Below are 16,130 nucleotides of genomic sequence, written 5' to 3' on the forward strand. Positions count from 1 at the left end.
TTTATCGTTTTAGAAAGTTCATATCTAGGGTGTTAATAAACATACTTGTGAGTAGATCTAAGATCCTGGTAAAATAATTTCCAACAAGAACCTCTATCTAAGAATATTTTATTTAAGAATAACCTCTAATTTGTTATATATATATATATAAAAAATAGTAAGTCCCAATTTGAGCCAATTATAAATAAGAATAACCTCTAAATTGTAATTAGTTATACATTTTCTACATATAGTTTATATAATTTTGTTCTAAATTATAATACGTGTATAAATATTTTATTTACTCAAAAATAATTTTATTATGATATAGTATTAAGAATTGTTTACATTGATATTTTTTAGTATTTTGATTTTTTTTAATGTAACTCTATTTAGTTATAACCTCTCAATTAGAATATAATTTGATTGGTCTAAGTATATTCCTAAATAGAAGTTCTACTGTACTACTAAAATTAAAGTTCAAATAATTATTTATCACACGTATTAGAAAAAACATTTATGCATGCAACAAAGTATTTAAACTTTATTTAAACTATTTAAAATTTCTTAAAAAAAATTAAAGTAATCTTAAATAAGTACAACGTACTCAAAAAAATGAAAAAACAGACATGATGCACCTAAACTCTCTTTTTGAAAGTGTACTATAAAATTTCCCAATAAGTTGTTACTAAGACGGTTTAAGTTGAAAACTTCCATCTTCAATTTTAATGTTTTTTCCACTTGAAATATGTGACGAGAACAATAAGCTATATCGAAGAGCAGTTCTATTTTAAATCCAAAGAACGAATTTAGTTGTCATCTTATCAAATAGGAGGCCATAGGGGTACATTTATCGGTTTGAATTGAAAAACATTCAATATGCAAGCTTAAAACATGAAACCCCAATCAATAGACGAACAAAATAAGGCGCAGCCTAACAAAAAATGGGTTGAAGTTCTTCTAAATTGTTCCTCAAATATACCTTTCATTTATTGTACAGTTTAACTCATACACTATCCCCTTCACTTAGAGTTCGACCACACTATACAAGGAAAAGGAAATGGAAAATTTAACACGTAAAACGCACAAAATCACTTGTCGAATAAACAAAGTCTAGAACGATATGATCTGATCCTTCCTTAGGAGTATCCTTGTTGCCCTCCAAAAGCAAGAGAAAAATGCGCAAAGATGTAAATGAGGTGACAGTATAAATACGACCAACTGCGTCGGTGCCATTTGTATGGAACTCTCATTTTCTGGATAGAAAGGGCTTTACTGATTCTACGACTACCTGTAATTTCAAATTTCAATGGGAAAACAAATTATAAAACAATAAAATTGGTATCCACAACCACTAAAGATCAACTTACATAATGGAATGGAAACTAGTAATTTAAAATTCATCCAACAAATGAAAGAAATTAATATAAAATTTGCTTACCCTTCCATCGTAAGATAATGACGCAAAGATCCAAGGCTCACGAGAACTCCAAGCAAGGCCTGTAATTTACATTGAAAATGTCATTAATTCTGAGCTTTTTAATCATGTTTTCAAAAGAAAAAAACTAGAGCTAGCAGTGATTACCATAAACACTGTCTTCATAATCAATGTAAGAATGTAGTAATGGCTCTAGCTGATTTGCTCTAGTTGGTGAATCAACTAGTCTGTCAAAAACGTGAATATATTTATGATCTCAAACAAAAATATACGAGGGATATAAAATAAAGTCAACACCGATCGGACTTGGAAGTGTTCTCTGGGTAAGAAAAATACCTTTCAGATGTAAACTCGTCCTCACTGGATGAAGAAGCCCGCCACAAATTGACAGTTGAGTTTGTACCAGAACTCTGTAACAGCTTGTATGAGTTAAAATAATAATAACTATTTTACTTTATAAAGATATGCTGATATGGCATGGCATGTACAGTCATTATAAATTAATAAGACTTTCACTTGGAAAACTTCAGTTTCTATTCTATCTAGTACCCTTCGCTAAAAAAAATGCCAATCTTGATAATTACTGAAGAAATAGGCTTTTCTCTAAACATAAGACATTAATACCTCTCCCATTATCAGCCCCCTTTCTCTCTCAAGCTCTTTACCACGATGGCACCACCACCACCTCCCCATAGCAGCAGAACACTAGGGTATTGTTTTTCATCTCAAAAATCATGAAAAACAGGAGCATCACAAAAGATTCATTTTGTTCAAAATTCTGCAGATTTACAGAAATTCACACTTCAAAAAATAAAACAAAAAAAAAACCGCGAGCAAAACTAATAGATCGTACAAAGATGTGTTCAAAACCTTTAAAGTAGTGTTTGGGGGTTTTATTTTTGATTCTGATTAATAAAAAAAAATAATAGACTAGAGCTTCCTTGGGGTGCTTCAATGAGTCAATGGCGATGGGAGGTGCCATAGAGAGAGAGAGAGAGAGAGAGAGAGAGAGAGAGAGAGAGAGAGAGAGAGAGGGGATTGAAAATGAGGGGGTAGTTTTGTCCAATGTTTAGAGAAATGCCTATATTTCAATAATTGTTTCATGTCTTCCTTTTACTGTATATGGCTTATCACTATACCCTATCAGTATCAGCAGTCAAATCAAGTTTCCTTATGAATTTTCCTTAGAGGGGTGCGGAAAATAAAATTGTTATCAATTATAGAACATGCATGAATTTGAAAAGGAGAGAGAAACAACCAGAATAAGCCCTTCGTACTCGGGATTATACTTGACAGCCCATGTCCTGGCAAAGATTAAAGGAAAGGCAATCAAAAATCACTATGAAATTGCTCGTCAGGTCACAAAGAGATGGATCCAACATTAAAGAAAATGTATATACCAGTGTGTATGCCCAGGAAGCTCCTGAATGGGAGTCTTTGGCTTCCTGAGATCCCACGTGCACACTCCAGATTCGTCTTCTGCCGTGACCTGCATAAATATCACAAACCTTGTAATTATGATAACATGAAGAAAAGAATATCCATAAAAAGATCACCTAGGTTTCATATAACTTCTCAAATAGATTTCTTAGGTATTAATAATATTTATTTCATTCCATCGGCAGCTGTAAAAATTTCAAAACATCAACAAATTCTGTTCAACTTCTTGATCACATCCATTGCAAGGAAGACATTACACCCCATCAATATTTTTGACAAACTTCCTTTCAAATTATATACATATATATAAATATGTACTTCGTAGACTCTATATGGATGTGGAAATTGTTTGCCAGTCACATTTGATCATCAACTTGAGTTAGCAAATATTTCCTTAGTTTTTGTTACAAAGCATTTAGAAGTACATAATTTTCAATAAAATGTTAGCAACACTATATCCCTGGCTCAAGTAATATAATAAGAATTAAAAAAAGGTCACTACGAAAAGAAAATACAAATGATGTTGCGTTTACTCAAAGTCTGAATTTCATATGGAAATGGTGGTAGATAACTTTCTTAACCACAGCCATAAGACCAAGATAAAAAATGTAGTCTTACAAGTATGTGCTGCTTCTTGGGATTGTAATCAACATTGCGCACATGAGAGCGCTCAATTGAATTTGTTTTCCTGCATTGAATGATCAATATTATAAAAAAGGTGAAAACAGAAAAGCTAATGGAACCCAAAAGTTTTCTTCCATATTCATTGACAAGTGTTCAATGTAATACATAGTTGAAATTTGAAGAAAAAAAAACTTGTTTGGCAGTACATGAGATGAGAGTGCACCTCACATCCAAACCATCTTAGTAGGCTCTAATGTGGGGGAAGTTTAATAGAATTCCAATTAGGCACGTGGTTATATAGTTGATAATTGTCGTGTGAGAGCTCAACTACCATGCTAATCTTTTATTTATTATCTAAAATGACAAAATATCTCTGCCAACAGAAATAAAATTTCCAACAGTACCATTATGGGGGAATAAAAAAATAAAACAAACGCGTAGGCTACCATTGTTAAGCTTATTGGGGATCGAGAAATACAGGATTTAAACAAATCCACGAGTCATTTTTTTTATTACTCCACGAATTGAAATGAAACTGAAATTAATTTGGAGATAAGCCATACTTCATTGTTCGTAAGTCCCAAAACTGAAGTGAAGATTCACTAGTCGCCGCAATTGCATTCACATCATGTGGATCCCATGCTCCTCCAGATAAGTGGTGCATACCAGCTGATTCTTGTGATTGTACCTACTAATCACAAAATTATGCGAACAGGTAAAGTTAATCATAATTTTGAGCTCAAAATAAATTCAGTTCTAAAAGTTTATTCGTGTCATTTATTTTAATTTTTTTTTTACTAGGACCCCTGCCCAGCCCTCCTAATATGTTTGGACACGGGAAACTATAATAATAGCTATGTAAATACCCAGAAGAGACTCGAACTAACCCTCTTGGGTCATTTGTTTTGAACTTTTACATGAGATGATAATGTGGGAACGCCAAGAAAGCCAGTGGTCTAAGAAAAAATATATTTACAATACGTTCCTTTCATAAAAATTATACATCAAATGAAATTTTAAAGCAGCAAGGACAAGTAGTATGGCAACTAGTTGCTCTACCATAATTCTTAGTCATTAACCCCAATTTAGGTTTAATAGTACATCCCAATAGTGGGCAATTATACTTGTTCAATTTCTCTCTCTCAACTTGGATCCCGTGAGGCAGACCTTAGAGCAGTGTTGAAATAGAAATGGAAAACTGTTTTTGCTTAGCCAATGAATATATGGGATAACAAAAGTGTAAGTTCATCAAATTATTAATGTTCAGCTTTTAAGTTCCATAAGACTGTACCTGGATAGCTTTTCTTGGCATATCTAAGCTCCATAAGAAAAGATTTTCCTCATTAATACTTATCAGCTTATCATGCCTTCCAGATGGCCACCAAAGAATGCTGTTCATAGTGTAGATAGCCACATATAGCACATAAGGTAAGCTCTAAAACATTCAACAAAGATAAATGTTTGTTCATTTCAACAGGAAAACATACTGAATCTATTTATAACTACATAAATGAATCATATACATTATTGTGTCATTAAAGCGGGCCTTATCCATTTCCCGGATAATTGTCAAATCTAAAATACCATTAAGAAAAATAGGGATAATCAAACTCACCACTTAATCTTACCAACATTGTCCCCAATTGGGGTAATTTTTTCCAACTGAGGGGAATTCAGCTCGCCATATAACTCGGGTATCTGCCATATTGCAGCCCCATACGATTCGCCTTGAAAAAAATAATGAAATGCAAATCAAACGAGTGACCTTATTTAATTACTTTTGGTAAATACGTACGGACCACTCGATCAGAAGCATAACACAAATATGGGAAGTTATTAAGTGAAAACAAATCAAAATCCTAAAGCCCTATTAATTACCAGTAAAGTAGACAGTGGAGAAGATTCGCTGATCGAAGGGACAAGAAGCGAGATCCCAGATCTCGTTTGGGTGCGAAAACAATCCCTCGCATACTAGTTCAGTTCCTCCGGACGAAATCCGGATCAAATGGACCTGTAAACCGAACTCCTTTACAGTCAGATCCAACAATAACGATCAAAATCAGAACAAGAACTGATTTTAGAGAACAAAAACCTCATTTTCTTCTTTCAGACTGAGAGTGGCGGTGAGAAAGCTCGTGTGATCTGTATCAGCTTTCACATCGGATATGCACCTAGCCTGGGAAATGAGAATTGTTTTGAGAGTACTCTCTAAAAAAAAGGGAAAAAGAGAGAGAAGGGAGAAGAAATGTAAGGGTTTGGAGGGTTCAAGGACCTGATATTTCAGACCATATCCGATGCCTGACGAACCTCCTTGCATTGGTTCCCTTCCACTACCTAATTCCGTTTCACGATCTCCGGGCCTCTGCTGTATCGAGAGAGAGAGAGAGAACTCACACACACACGCACTTCATAGCCGCGTTTCTGCGATGGATTGGATTGATTGTTTGTTTCTTGAACAGTTGAATGATTGTAACGGTCTCTTACTTACTCCTCCCTCGTTCGTTTCGCTCATATAATGGATCACGAACATTTGGGCCGGGCCTAATTCTAACAAAAAAAAAATCTTTATTAATTAACCCCTTCTAATTTTATATTTAATTGAAACATACCTCTTTTATATGTACTATATCCAAAATACATTAACAGAGTCACATGGAGAGTATATTGAGATGACAGTGACAAAAATAATAAAGTATTTAAAAAAAGAGGTAAAAATGCTAGATTTTAAAAAATAGAGTAAAAATAAAAGAAGATAATATAAAAAGAGAATTTTCATAAATATGGGAATTGAGAGTATAGTTTACTTTTTTATGGCATAAATAAATGACACTATAAGCTTATGGGTTTTTTTTTTATTTTTTTACATTTATATGGTTTTTTTTATGCTATATTTTTGTAAAAAAAGATAGAAATTCCATATTTGTAAAACAACAATAAGTTTTGCCAGAAAAATTACCGGCACCGGGAAATTTGCCGGAAAAGTCACCGGAAAACTCAATACCGCCGGAAAAGTCAACTGAAAAGTCACTGAAAAAGTCACAAGAAGTAAATGTCTCAGATATAACTAAAAATATAACCGGTTATATGAATAAAAACTAATAACTCAAACCGGTTATAATTTAAATATAACCGGTTCTGTAACATAATAAATAAATATAAATAGCATGAACTAACTCAAATCAGTCATAATTAAAATATAATCGTTTCTATAATAGTGTTATAATGAATAAAAACAAATAACATGAAATACCTCAAACCGGTTATAACTAAAATAGAACCAGTTATATTAGGGGTGTTCATCAAACCGCCCAAACTGCCCGCACCGCAAAAAGAATGCGGTTTGAAATTCTTTGCGGTGCGGTCGCGGTTTGAATTTTTCCTAAACCGCACGGTGCGGTGCGGTTTGCAGTTTTGAATTGTTAATATGCGGTTCAAACCGCACCGCACCGCATATTATAAAAATACCAATTTTATATTTATTTAGGTCCAATATGTGAATATTCAACTTAAAGTCTACTATTCTTTCAAAAAAAAAACAAACTTAAAGTCTAGTAATTATTGTATTGTTGACACTTAATTTTTTTTTCATATTTATTTTCAAGTCTTCTGGTGTTTTGACAAGTTTTGCTCAAAGTTTGTTGTATTTGTGATAGTTTAATTATTTAGTTATAGTCCAAACCGCATAAACCACAAAAACCGCACCGCACCGCACTATTTTTTGCAGTGCGGTTTTTGCAGGTTTTTAATTTCGTAGTGTGGGTGCGGCTTGGGAAATTTAAAAAACCGCATGTGAGGGTTGGTTTGAAAAAATAGTCAAAAACCGCACCACCCGCACCGTGAACACCCCTAAGTTATATAACATAATGAATACAAACAAGTAACATGCAATAACTCAAACCGATTACAATTAAAAAACAAAGAAGAAATCAGTTCCTAAAATACTTAAATATAAATTAAAGACAAAACTAGTTTCACAATAAAATATTTCATAACACATAAAATTTCATAAAATCGGTTATAATTTTTTTTTAAAAAAAAAGAGTGGGGATCAAATGTCTCAGATATAATAAAAATAGAACCGGTTCTATAACATAATGAATAAAAATAAATAACACAAAATAACTCAAACCGGTTATAATTAAAATATAACTGGTTCTGTAACATATTGAATAAAAATAAATAACACAAAATAACTTAAACCAGTTATAATTAAAATAGAACAGGTCATAATTAAAATAACATAAAATAACTCAAAACCGATTATAACTAAAATAAAACCGGTTATATAACATAATGAATACAAATAACTAACACACAATAATTCAAATCGATTACAATTAAAAAAATAAAGGGGAAATCAATTCCTAAAACACTCTAACATAAATTAAAAACAAAACTAGTTCTACAATAAAAAAACACAAAAATAACTCAAACCGGTTCTATAACATAATGAAAAAAAATAACACAAAATAAGTCAAACCGGTTATAATTAAAATATAACCGGTTCTGTAACATAATGAATAAAAATAAATAACACAAAATAACTTAAACTAGTTATAATTAAAATAGAACCGGTTCTATAACAGTATTATAATGAATAAAAATCAATAACATGAAATAACCCAAAACCGATTATAACTAAAATATAATCTGTTATATAATATAATGAATACAAACAAGTAACACACAATAATTCAAACCGATTACAATTAAAAAATAAAGGGAAAATCAGCTCCTAAAATACTGAAAGTTAAATTAAAAATAAAACTAGTTCTACAATAAAATACCTCATAACACATAATACTACATAAAACCGGTTATAATTTTTTTTTTTAAAAAAAAAAGTGGTCATCAATTGTCTCATATATAAATAAAAATAGAATTGGTTCTATGATATAATGAATAAAAATAAATAACACAAAATAACTCAAACCTGTTATAATTGAAATATAACCGGTTCTGTAACATAATTAATAAAAATAAATAACACAAAATAACTCAAACTAGTTATAATTAAAATAGAACCGGTTCTATAACATTGTTATAATATGAATAAAAATAAATAACACGAAATAACTCAAATCGGTTATAATAGTTATGGTTATATAACATAATGAATACAAACAAGTAACACGCAATAACTCAAACTGATTATAATTAAAAAACAAAGAGGAAATCAGTTCTTCAAACACTGAAACATAAATTAAAAACAAAACTAATTCCACAACAAAATACATCATAACACACAATACCTCATAAAACTGGTTATATATTTTTTTTTTTTAAAAAAAAAAAAAGTGGGGATCAAATATTGAGGTATAAATATGAAAAGAATCGGTTCCATAACAAAATAAATAAATACAAATAATAACACACAATAAACTCAAATATAATACCGGTTATATTTATTAACTAGTTAAAAATTTGAGACAACAAAATTAGTTCCGTAAAGCAACTAAGATAAAAACTCACACAAAACATCATCTAAATAAAATAAATAAATCAAAAACCGGTTTCTTTAATTACCTAAATAAAAAACCGGTTCCCGAAATAATTAATTTAAAAGCTAAATTTTGAAATAAATAATTCAAAACTTATTTTTTGAAATGACTAAATCAAAAACTAAGTGAGACATAAATTAAAATAGAGCCGATTCCACAACAAAATGACCAAAAACAAATAACACACAATAACACAGAAAATCAGTTATAATTTTTTTAAAAAAAAAAACAAGAGGGAATCAGTTCCAAAAATACTAATACATAAACTAAAACAGAACCAGTTCCACAACAAAAGGAATAAAAACAAATAACAGAAACTGATTCTAATTTAAACAAAAGAGGGAATAAGTTCTAAAAACACCGAGACATAAATTAAATAAAATCATTTCCACAACAAAATGAGTAAAAACAAAAAATAAACAATAACTAAGAACCTTGTTCTAATTAAAAAAATAAAGAGGGAATAGGTTCCAACAACACCGACACATAAATTAAATAGAACCAGTTTTACAATAAAATAAGTAAAAAATTACAATACACAATTACTCAAAAACGGATTATAATTAAAAAAAAAAAACATAATATATATTATGTTGTTCTACACACAAAGATACGTTCAACACAATTTTGTCACTCCAATAACACTTTCAAAATTATTACCCTTACTCAATCATGAGAGAAGAAAGGTATTAAATGATATGGATGTATTATTTTTTTTTTTTTTACTTGAACCAGAGCTGTCTCCTTCATAATTGGGGTAACTTTATCAATCTAAAGATGGAGAAATCTTGTTATCCTTTATCGTGTAATGTGAAAGTAGTCTGTAACACCACACATCATGATCTCTAGTGTTAATTCCATTTTTGGCATATTTAATTGACAAAAATATTTTATTATTTCCTATTAATTTCGGCTGGTATGTGTTTAATATGGTTTCCTATTTGTGTATTCAAACTTGGAAGGAAAGTTGTCCAGCTTTCCTATTTTTGGAAAAAAGGTAAAAAATAGTAAGTTTGGTTACCCATTTCTTTTTTATCTAACCAGCTGTATAATCTGATCCTGTGTTGAGTTTCCCATTTTCTCAGATCAGATTTCTTGAAGAGAAAACCGGAGCTAAACTTTCCTTTTCTATAAAAGGAAAGTTGTAGTTACTCCCACGATTCTGTAGGTACAGAGATGGATATTCCTGGACTGATTGAAGAATTATTTTAGGGAAGTTTCTAGTGGGCTGAGGTCTTGTTCAGACCGGATGTAAGCTGTCAATAAGATGTATATTCATTATAAATACATCTTATAGCAGCTAGGTTTTGTATCTCTTTCATTCACTTTCATATCTTAAGGAAAGAGTGTCTTTGTTATGTAGAGAAGAGCTGTTCGACTCTTACTCTGTTTATTTGTTGTTTGTATGGTCTTGAGTCTGTATTCAAGTCTACAACGAAGAAGAACATCAGTGCACCTTCGGGAGAAGGGTTTTACAAGCTTTCGGGAGATTGCTTTTGAAGTCTTGCATCGGGAGGATACAAGCACAACTTCGGGAGAAGGGTTTTACAAGCTTTCGAGAGATTGCTTTTGAAGTCTTGCATCGGGATGATACAACCACACAACCTTCGGGAGATGGTTGTATAGGCTTTCGGGAGATAGCCTTTAAGCCTTGAATCGGGAGGATTCAACCACTCTTCAAGGTGATCGAAGGGAGTTTGAGCTCTTGGAGTTTTATCAAGATTCGGTTAGTAGGTGGAATACATCAAGCTTGCGGCATACAATAAGAGGGAGTCTATTTATGCATAAGTCAATTACTTTGTATTTTTGATACCGATCTAATGAATCTTATCTCTGGGCGTGGCCTTGTGTACTAGTAACAATCTGAAAGGATTGTTGAAACCACGTAAAAAAATCTTGTGTGTTTTTACTTTTATGCACTGTTTGTTTTTCTGGGTTTCTCTGGAGTTACAGAGTTGTATTCTGTAACTACGGAAAAACTGTTTTTAGTACCAGTTTCATTATTCCGCATTTAATTAATCACTTAATTAAATAATTAAACTGGGAATATTAAAATACGGAATTTCATTTGGTATCAGAGCAAGTCACTAAATTCTCAGTGAGATCTTGAGGTTATTCCGTTTAACTTGTTTGTGTGAGATGTCTTTGTTTGCAGAAGGAAGCTCTATCTTTAACCTCCTCTGTTGAATGAGTCGAATTATCCTTATTGGAAGGTCAGGATGAGAGCATTCATCAAATCGCAAGATGAGAAGGCATGGAGAGCTATTCTTACAGGCTGGTCTCAACCTACTGAAAATGATGAAAAAGGTAATACTAAGGTAAAACCTGAACTCAGTTGGACCACTGAAGATGAAAAATTGTCTGGTTATAATAATAAGGCTTTACATGCTATTTTTAATGGTGTTGGTGAAGGCTTTATTAAATTAATCTCATCTTGTGATTCTACAAAGGAAGTATGGGAAATCCTTCAAATTCAATTTGAAGGTACTGCTGATGTGAAAAGATCACGTTTTACCATGTTACAAACCAGATTTGATGAATTGAGAATGTCAGAAACTGAAACTTTAAATGATTTTTATGAAAGATTATCTGATATTTCTAATGAGTTTTTTGCCTTGGGAGAAAAATTAGATGAATCTGTCTTGGTTCAAAAAATTGTTCGAGTGCTTCCTGACAGGTTTGACACAAAATTGCTTGCAATGGAAGAGGCAAAAGACTTTGGCAAAATGAAGGTTGAGGAACTCATGGGGTCTTTAAGAACTTTTGAGTTGAATCAACAGATCAAGAAAAAGAGTAAGCAAAGTCTCTCGAATGAGAAAGTAAAGGTATTGCCTTTAATGCTTCTAAAAATATTATTTCTGATGATGAAAATGACGATGAAATGGTTCGGTTGGCAAAAAATTTCCAAAAATTCATGAAATCTGTTGGAAATAAAAAGAATTTTTCAAAGAGCCCAAAAGGTAACATTTTTGGTAATATTCCCTCTAAACCTTTTTCATCTAGCAATAAAAAAGGTATTAAATGTAGAGAATGTGAAGGTTTTGGCCACACTCAATACAAATTTGCTAATACCTTAAAGAAAAATAAAAAGGGATTAAATGTTACTTGGAGTGATGATTCTGAGAGTAGTGAGGATGAAAAAGAAAAGGTTGTCCTAACAAGTGTTTTGTCAAGAAATTTGCAGGAAAAAGAAAAGACCATTTGCATGAATAATATCCTGATCGATGACAACAAGGAAGAATCTAGATCCGAATCAGATGAGTCAGAAATTGATGAGAATTCTATGGCTGAATCCTACAAGGTAATGTTTGGTAAGTGGTTGGAAACATGTGCTGAAAATCGCTCCCTACTTAAAGATAATAAAGTCTTGTGTAACAACATTAATGAGTTGGAAGATAAACTTAAATGTTGTGAATCTGAACTGTCTTTAAAAGAGTCTAAGATTATTTCTTTAACCAAGGAACTTGATAACATTAAAAAGAATGTTAAAATGCTAAATCCAGGTTCCACCATTTTTGAAAAAATTCAAAAATCTGGCCAAACTAATCATGCGGGTCTGGGTTATGTTTCTAATCAACCTAATTCTAATACCACTTTTGTTAAATCTAATAGTTTTGTTTCTGGAAGAACTATTTCTACCTCGTAGGTTTCTGTCTCTACAGCAAAGCACTCTCTTTATTAAAAGAAGCAGCACGGTAAGTTTGACAATTTCAAAGGGATTGGAAGACGTTTCATCCCTATTTGCCATTTTTGTGGAATAAAAGGTCACATTCAACCTAAGTGCATAACCATGCAAAACATGTTTAAATCTAATTATCTTGGAAATAAACATGTTTTACAAAAACAAAAATGGGTTGTCAAAAACAAATGCTTGGTAGGTTCTACTTGTTTTAAAACTATTGCTTCTAACACGTGGTACTTTGATAGTGGTTGTTCTAAACACATGACAGGTGAAAAAGAATATCTTGTGAACATAAGACCAATGCACTGTGGAGAAGTTACATTTGGTAATGGTCTTACTAGAAAAGTCATAGGAATGGGAACTCTCAAGTTCAAAGGGCTTCCTAAACTAAAGAATGTCATGTGTGTTGAAGGACTAAAAGCTAATCTACTTAGCATTAGTCAGATTTGTGATCAGGGTTATACTGTGAGCTTTGATAGCAATCATTGCTATGTATATAATATTCTTGATGAAATTGTCTTACAAGGGCTGAGATCTAGTGATAATTGTTATACTCTCACTACGTATGCTACTTGTCATTCTGTCATTGAAAATGTTACTGATCTATGGCATGAAAAACTTGGTCATATTCATTTTAAAAATCTGAAAAAATTGTCTGTTTCAGAGATTGTTCGAGGATTACCTAAATTAGGTAAGGAGTCGTTGGGAAAATGTGGACCATGTCAGTTAGATAAGCAACTGAAAATTTCTCACAAGAGTGTCCTGGATGTGAATACTTCTAGAGTTCTCGAACTCTTGTACATGGATTTAATGGGGCCAATCCAGGTAGAAAGCTTGAATGGTAAGAGGTATATTTTTGTTTGTGTTGATGATTTTTCTCGATTTTCATGGGTGGATTTTTTGAGAGAAAAATCTGATACTTTTGAAGCTTTCCAATCTTTGTGTTTGAAATTAAGAGTTGAAAAAGATTGTAACATTGGTAAAATTGTTAGGATTAGGAGTGATCATGGAAAGGAATTTTAAAATACCATATATGACGAATTTTGTAAAGCTAACGGTATTTCTCATGAATTTTCTGCTCCTAAAACTCCTAAACAAAATGGAGTGGTTGAAAGAAAGAATCGTACTCTAACAGAAATGGCTAGAGTAATGTTGAATATTAAGAAGCTTACGAGGCATCTTTGGGCCGAAGCTATTAACACTGCTTGCTATACCATCAACAGAGTATTCTTACGTCCAGGTACTCACAAAACACCATATGAAATCTGGAAAGGTAAGAAACCAAATGTAAGTCACTTTCATGTGTTTGGATGTGTTTTAAGAGATCGTGATTCAATTGGTAAATTTGATGCTAAAAGTGATGAAGGTGTTTTCTTAGGATATTCCACAAATAGTAGGGCATATCGTGTGTATAACATGAGAACTCAAACTGTTATGGAATCTGCTAATGTTGTTGTTGATGACCTAAAAGATTTGTCTGAGTTTTCTACAGAAGAACAGATTGAAAACCAGCTTGAAAAGCCTGCTGCTGAGGAAAAGGAACCTGACGAAGCTACAGAAGCAGTTATCGAGGCTACAGTGCAGGAATCTGTTGCTACAGAAATCCCAACAATAAAAGAATCCGAGCATTCTTCAAATTCAATCACTGATCCAATACAGAGGGAACCATCCTCCAGGGTTAAAAAGAATCATCCTTCAGATCTCATCCTTGGAAACTTGGATGAGAGCATGGTTACAAGAAGAAAATATGCTAATATAATTCAATACTTATGTTTTATTTCTTCTTTAGAACTAAAATCTGTAAAAGAATCACTAATGGATGAAGATTGGTTTCTTGCTATATGACCTAAACGTAAATGCCATAGATAAGTTTGATCATCATTATCAATCTCTTTTCTCTTAAGGGATCTAGGTTTAGCTACATTGAAAAGTTCAGTATTTAGTGAGATTTGAGTATCAGGTCTTAAAACATAAAACCCTTGTTCCATGTTAGCAACACATATATGAAATCCATTACGAGAAATTGAACAATTTGAACTCGAAAAATTCAATATATAAAATTGTGTTTGTAAACATGAAACACTAATCAAGTTTCTACTAAAATTGGGAATATATAAAACATTCTCTAAAAGTAAAAACTTCTTTGAATGAAACTTGATTCGGGTTGTTCCTCTTGCTTTAACTGATACCAACTCGCCATTTCCAACTTTAAGCTTTAACTCATCTGGATGAAGATTCTCCCAAGTTTCAAGCAGCTGCAATGAAGAACATACATGGTTAGTAGATCCAGAATCAACAATCCAGGTGGATTTGTCATTCTCTAAAACACATGATTCAAAGACAAAAGCATCACCTTCATTTGAATTGTCTAGAAGCCTGGGACATTGTTCTTCTTTATGTCCCTTTCCATTACAATTCGCACATAGAACATGATGTCTGATAATTGTACTTGAAGAAGCAGCTTTGTTAGAGCCCTCATGCTTAATCTTCTTCCTCTGATTAAAGTTTGCAATACCAGGAGGTCCCATTGCAATCAGATTCCGCTCATGGGCCCTCAACTCAGTCTCGAGTTTGTCCATGTCGGAGGAGTGAGGATTGTTCAATAAGTAATATAGAACAAAACTATCATACTCCTGAGGAAGACTATTAAGTATGAGTCGTACCCATTGTTCCTTTGATAAATCAATTCCTAGTAGATTTACCTTTTGGAATTTCAGATTCATCAACAATAGGTGCGAGTTAATGCAACTACCAGGATGCATTTTCACACTATTGAGTTCTTTTGCAAAGATACTAACTAGGAGTGGATCAGGATGAGGGTTATTCATATTGGCACTACAACATATCAATAAACAGAAGTAAGGTTTTGGTTCTATAAATTCATACACGAGTTCAGAAAACAAATAATCACATATGTTATAAAAATACTAAATCTAACATAGTTTATTTTCCAAGGTATCCAACGAACTGATACAGTGTCCCGTTTAGGCGAGAGTCAAAGCATCATCCATTGAATAGAGTTGTCAATTCATCTAAAATGTCAAACATTCTAGCAACCTTTTATTCGATCAAGATTGGAATTCAGCGTTGTCCCGTTTAGGCGAGAGTCAAGGCAATTCTATCTTATGAGCTTCTATCATTGTTTCATACTCCTTAAGTCTTATACAGTCGCCACCATTAGGGTGGTCATAAACCATATAAAAAACTTATAAGAATACTTATCTTTCGAGATTAAACAGCGCTAACTTGCTAATGAACGTTCCTCCATTAGGGAGGATTACTCACTAAAACAATAGCTATGTGAAACCAACAATGGAGATCGAATTTCTCTTGATTAAAGCTCATTATTTTAAAAAAAATATGTATTTTGTTTAATCATTTATATTCCATATCTCAATAATGAAATATTACAAATTAAAGTAAAAACTTTAATTAAATTTCAAAAATAGAATAATTTTGAAAAATA

At 32.1% G+C, this 16,130-nt stretch overlaps 1 protein-coding gene across 2 annotated transcripts; it reads right to left on the reverse strand.

Annotated features, from left to right (window-relative positions):
• Positions 1 to 944: 944 nt before the first annotated feature.
• On the reverse strand, positions 945 to 5,979 carry LOC115710898 (WD repeat-containing protein DWA2). 2 transcript variants are annotated; one of them, XM_030639250.2, is made up of 13 exons: positions 5,754 to 5,978; positions 5,574 to 5,657; positions 5,360 to 5,492; positions 5,097 to 5,208; positions 4,773 to 4,872; positions 4,045 to 4,169; positions 3,476 to 3,545; positions 2,818 to 2,906; positions 2,676 to 2,721; positions 1,754 to 1,827; positions 1,565 to 1,644; positions 1,421 to 1,479; positions 945 to 1,270 (listed from the first exon to the last, which is right to left on the reverse strand). In XM_030639250.2, exons 1-13 carry the CDS (start codon positions 5,796 to 5,798, stop codon positions 1,229 to 1,231), a joined length of 1,059 nt encoding a protein of 352 aa, XP_030495110.1. In that variant the 5' UTR covers positions 5,799 to 5,978; the 3' UTR covers positions 945 to 1,228. The 2 variants fall into 2 exon arrangements, 1 of the variants encoding a protein (XP_030495110.1); XR_004010415.2 differs by lacking the exons at positions 945 to 1,270; positions 1,421 to 1,479 and adding an exon at positions 2,042 to 2,195 and having other exon boundaries at positions 1,582 to 1,644; positions 5,754 to 5,979.
• Between the last annotated feature and the right edge of the window lie 10,151 nt (positions 5,980 to 16,130).

The sequence above is a fragment of the Cannabis sativa genome, chromosome X (genome assembly GCF_029168945.1).
Source record: "Cannabis sativa cultivar Pink pepper isolate KNU-18-1 chromosome X, ASM2916894v1, whole genome shotgun sequence".
Taxonomy (NCBI): domain Eukaryota; kingdom Viridiplantae; phylum Streptophyta; class Magnoliopsida; order Rosales; family Cannabaceae; genus Cannabis; species Cannabis sativa.

Bases quoted from the DNA above. Each gene is read 5' to 3' on its own strand.
- LOC115710898 (XM_030639250.2), bottom strand. From the start codon at position 5,798: ATGCAAGGAGGTTCGTCAGGCATCGGATATGGTCTGAAATATCAG. The intron at 1,480-1,564 runs GTAATCACTGCT...TGTAAATTACAG, and splicing joins TTATGAAGACAGTGTTTATG to GCCTTGCTTGGAGTTCTCGT. The intron at 1,271-1,420 runs GTAAGCAAATTT...TTGAAATTACAG, and splicing joins CATTATCTTACGATGGAAGG to GTAGTCGTAGAATCAGTAAA.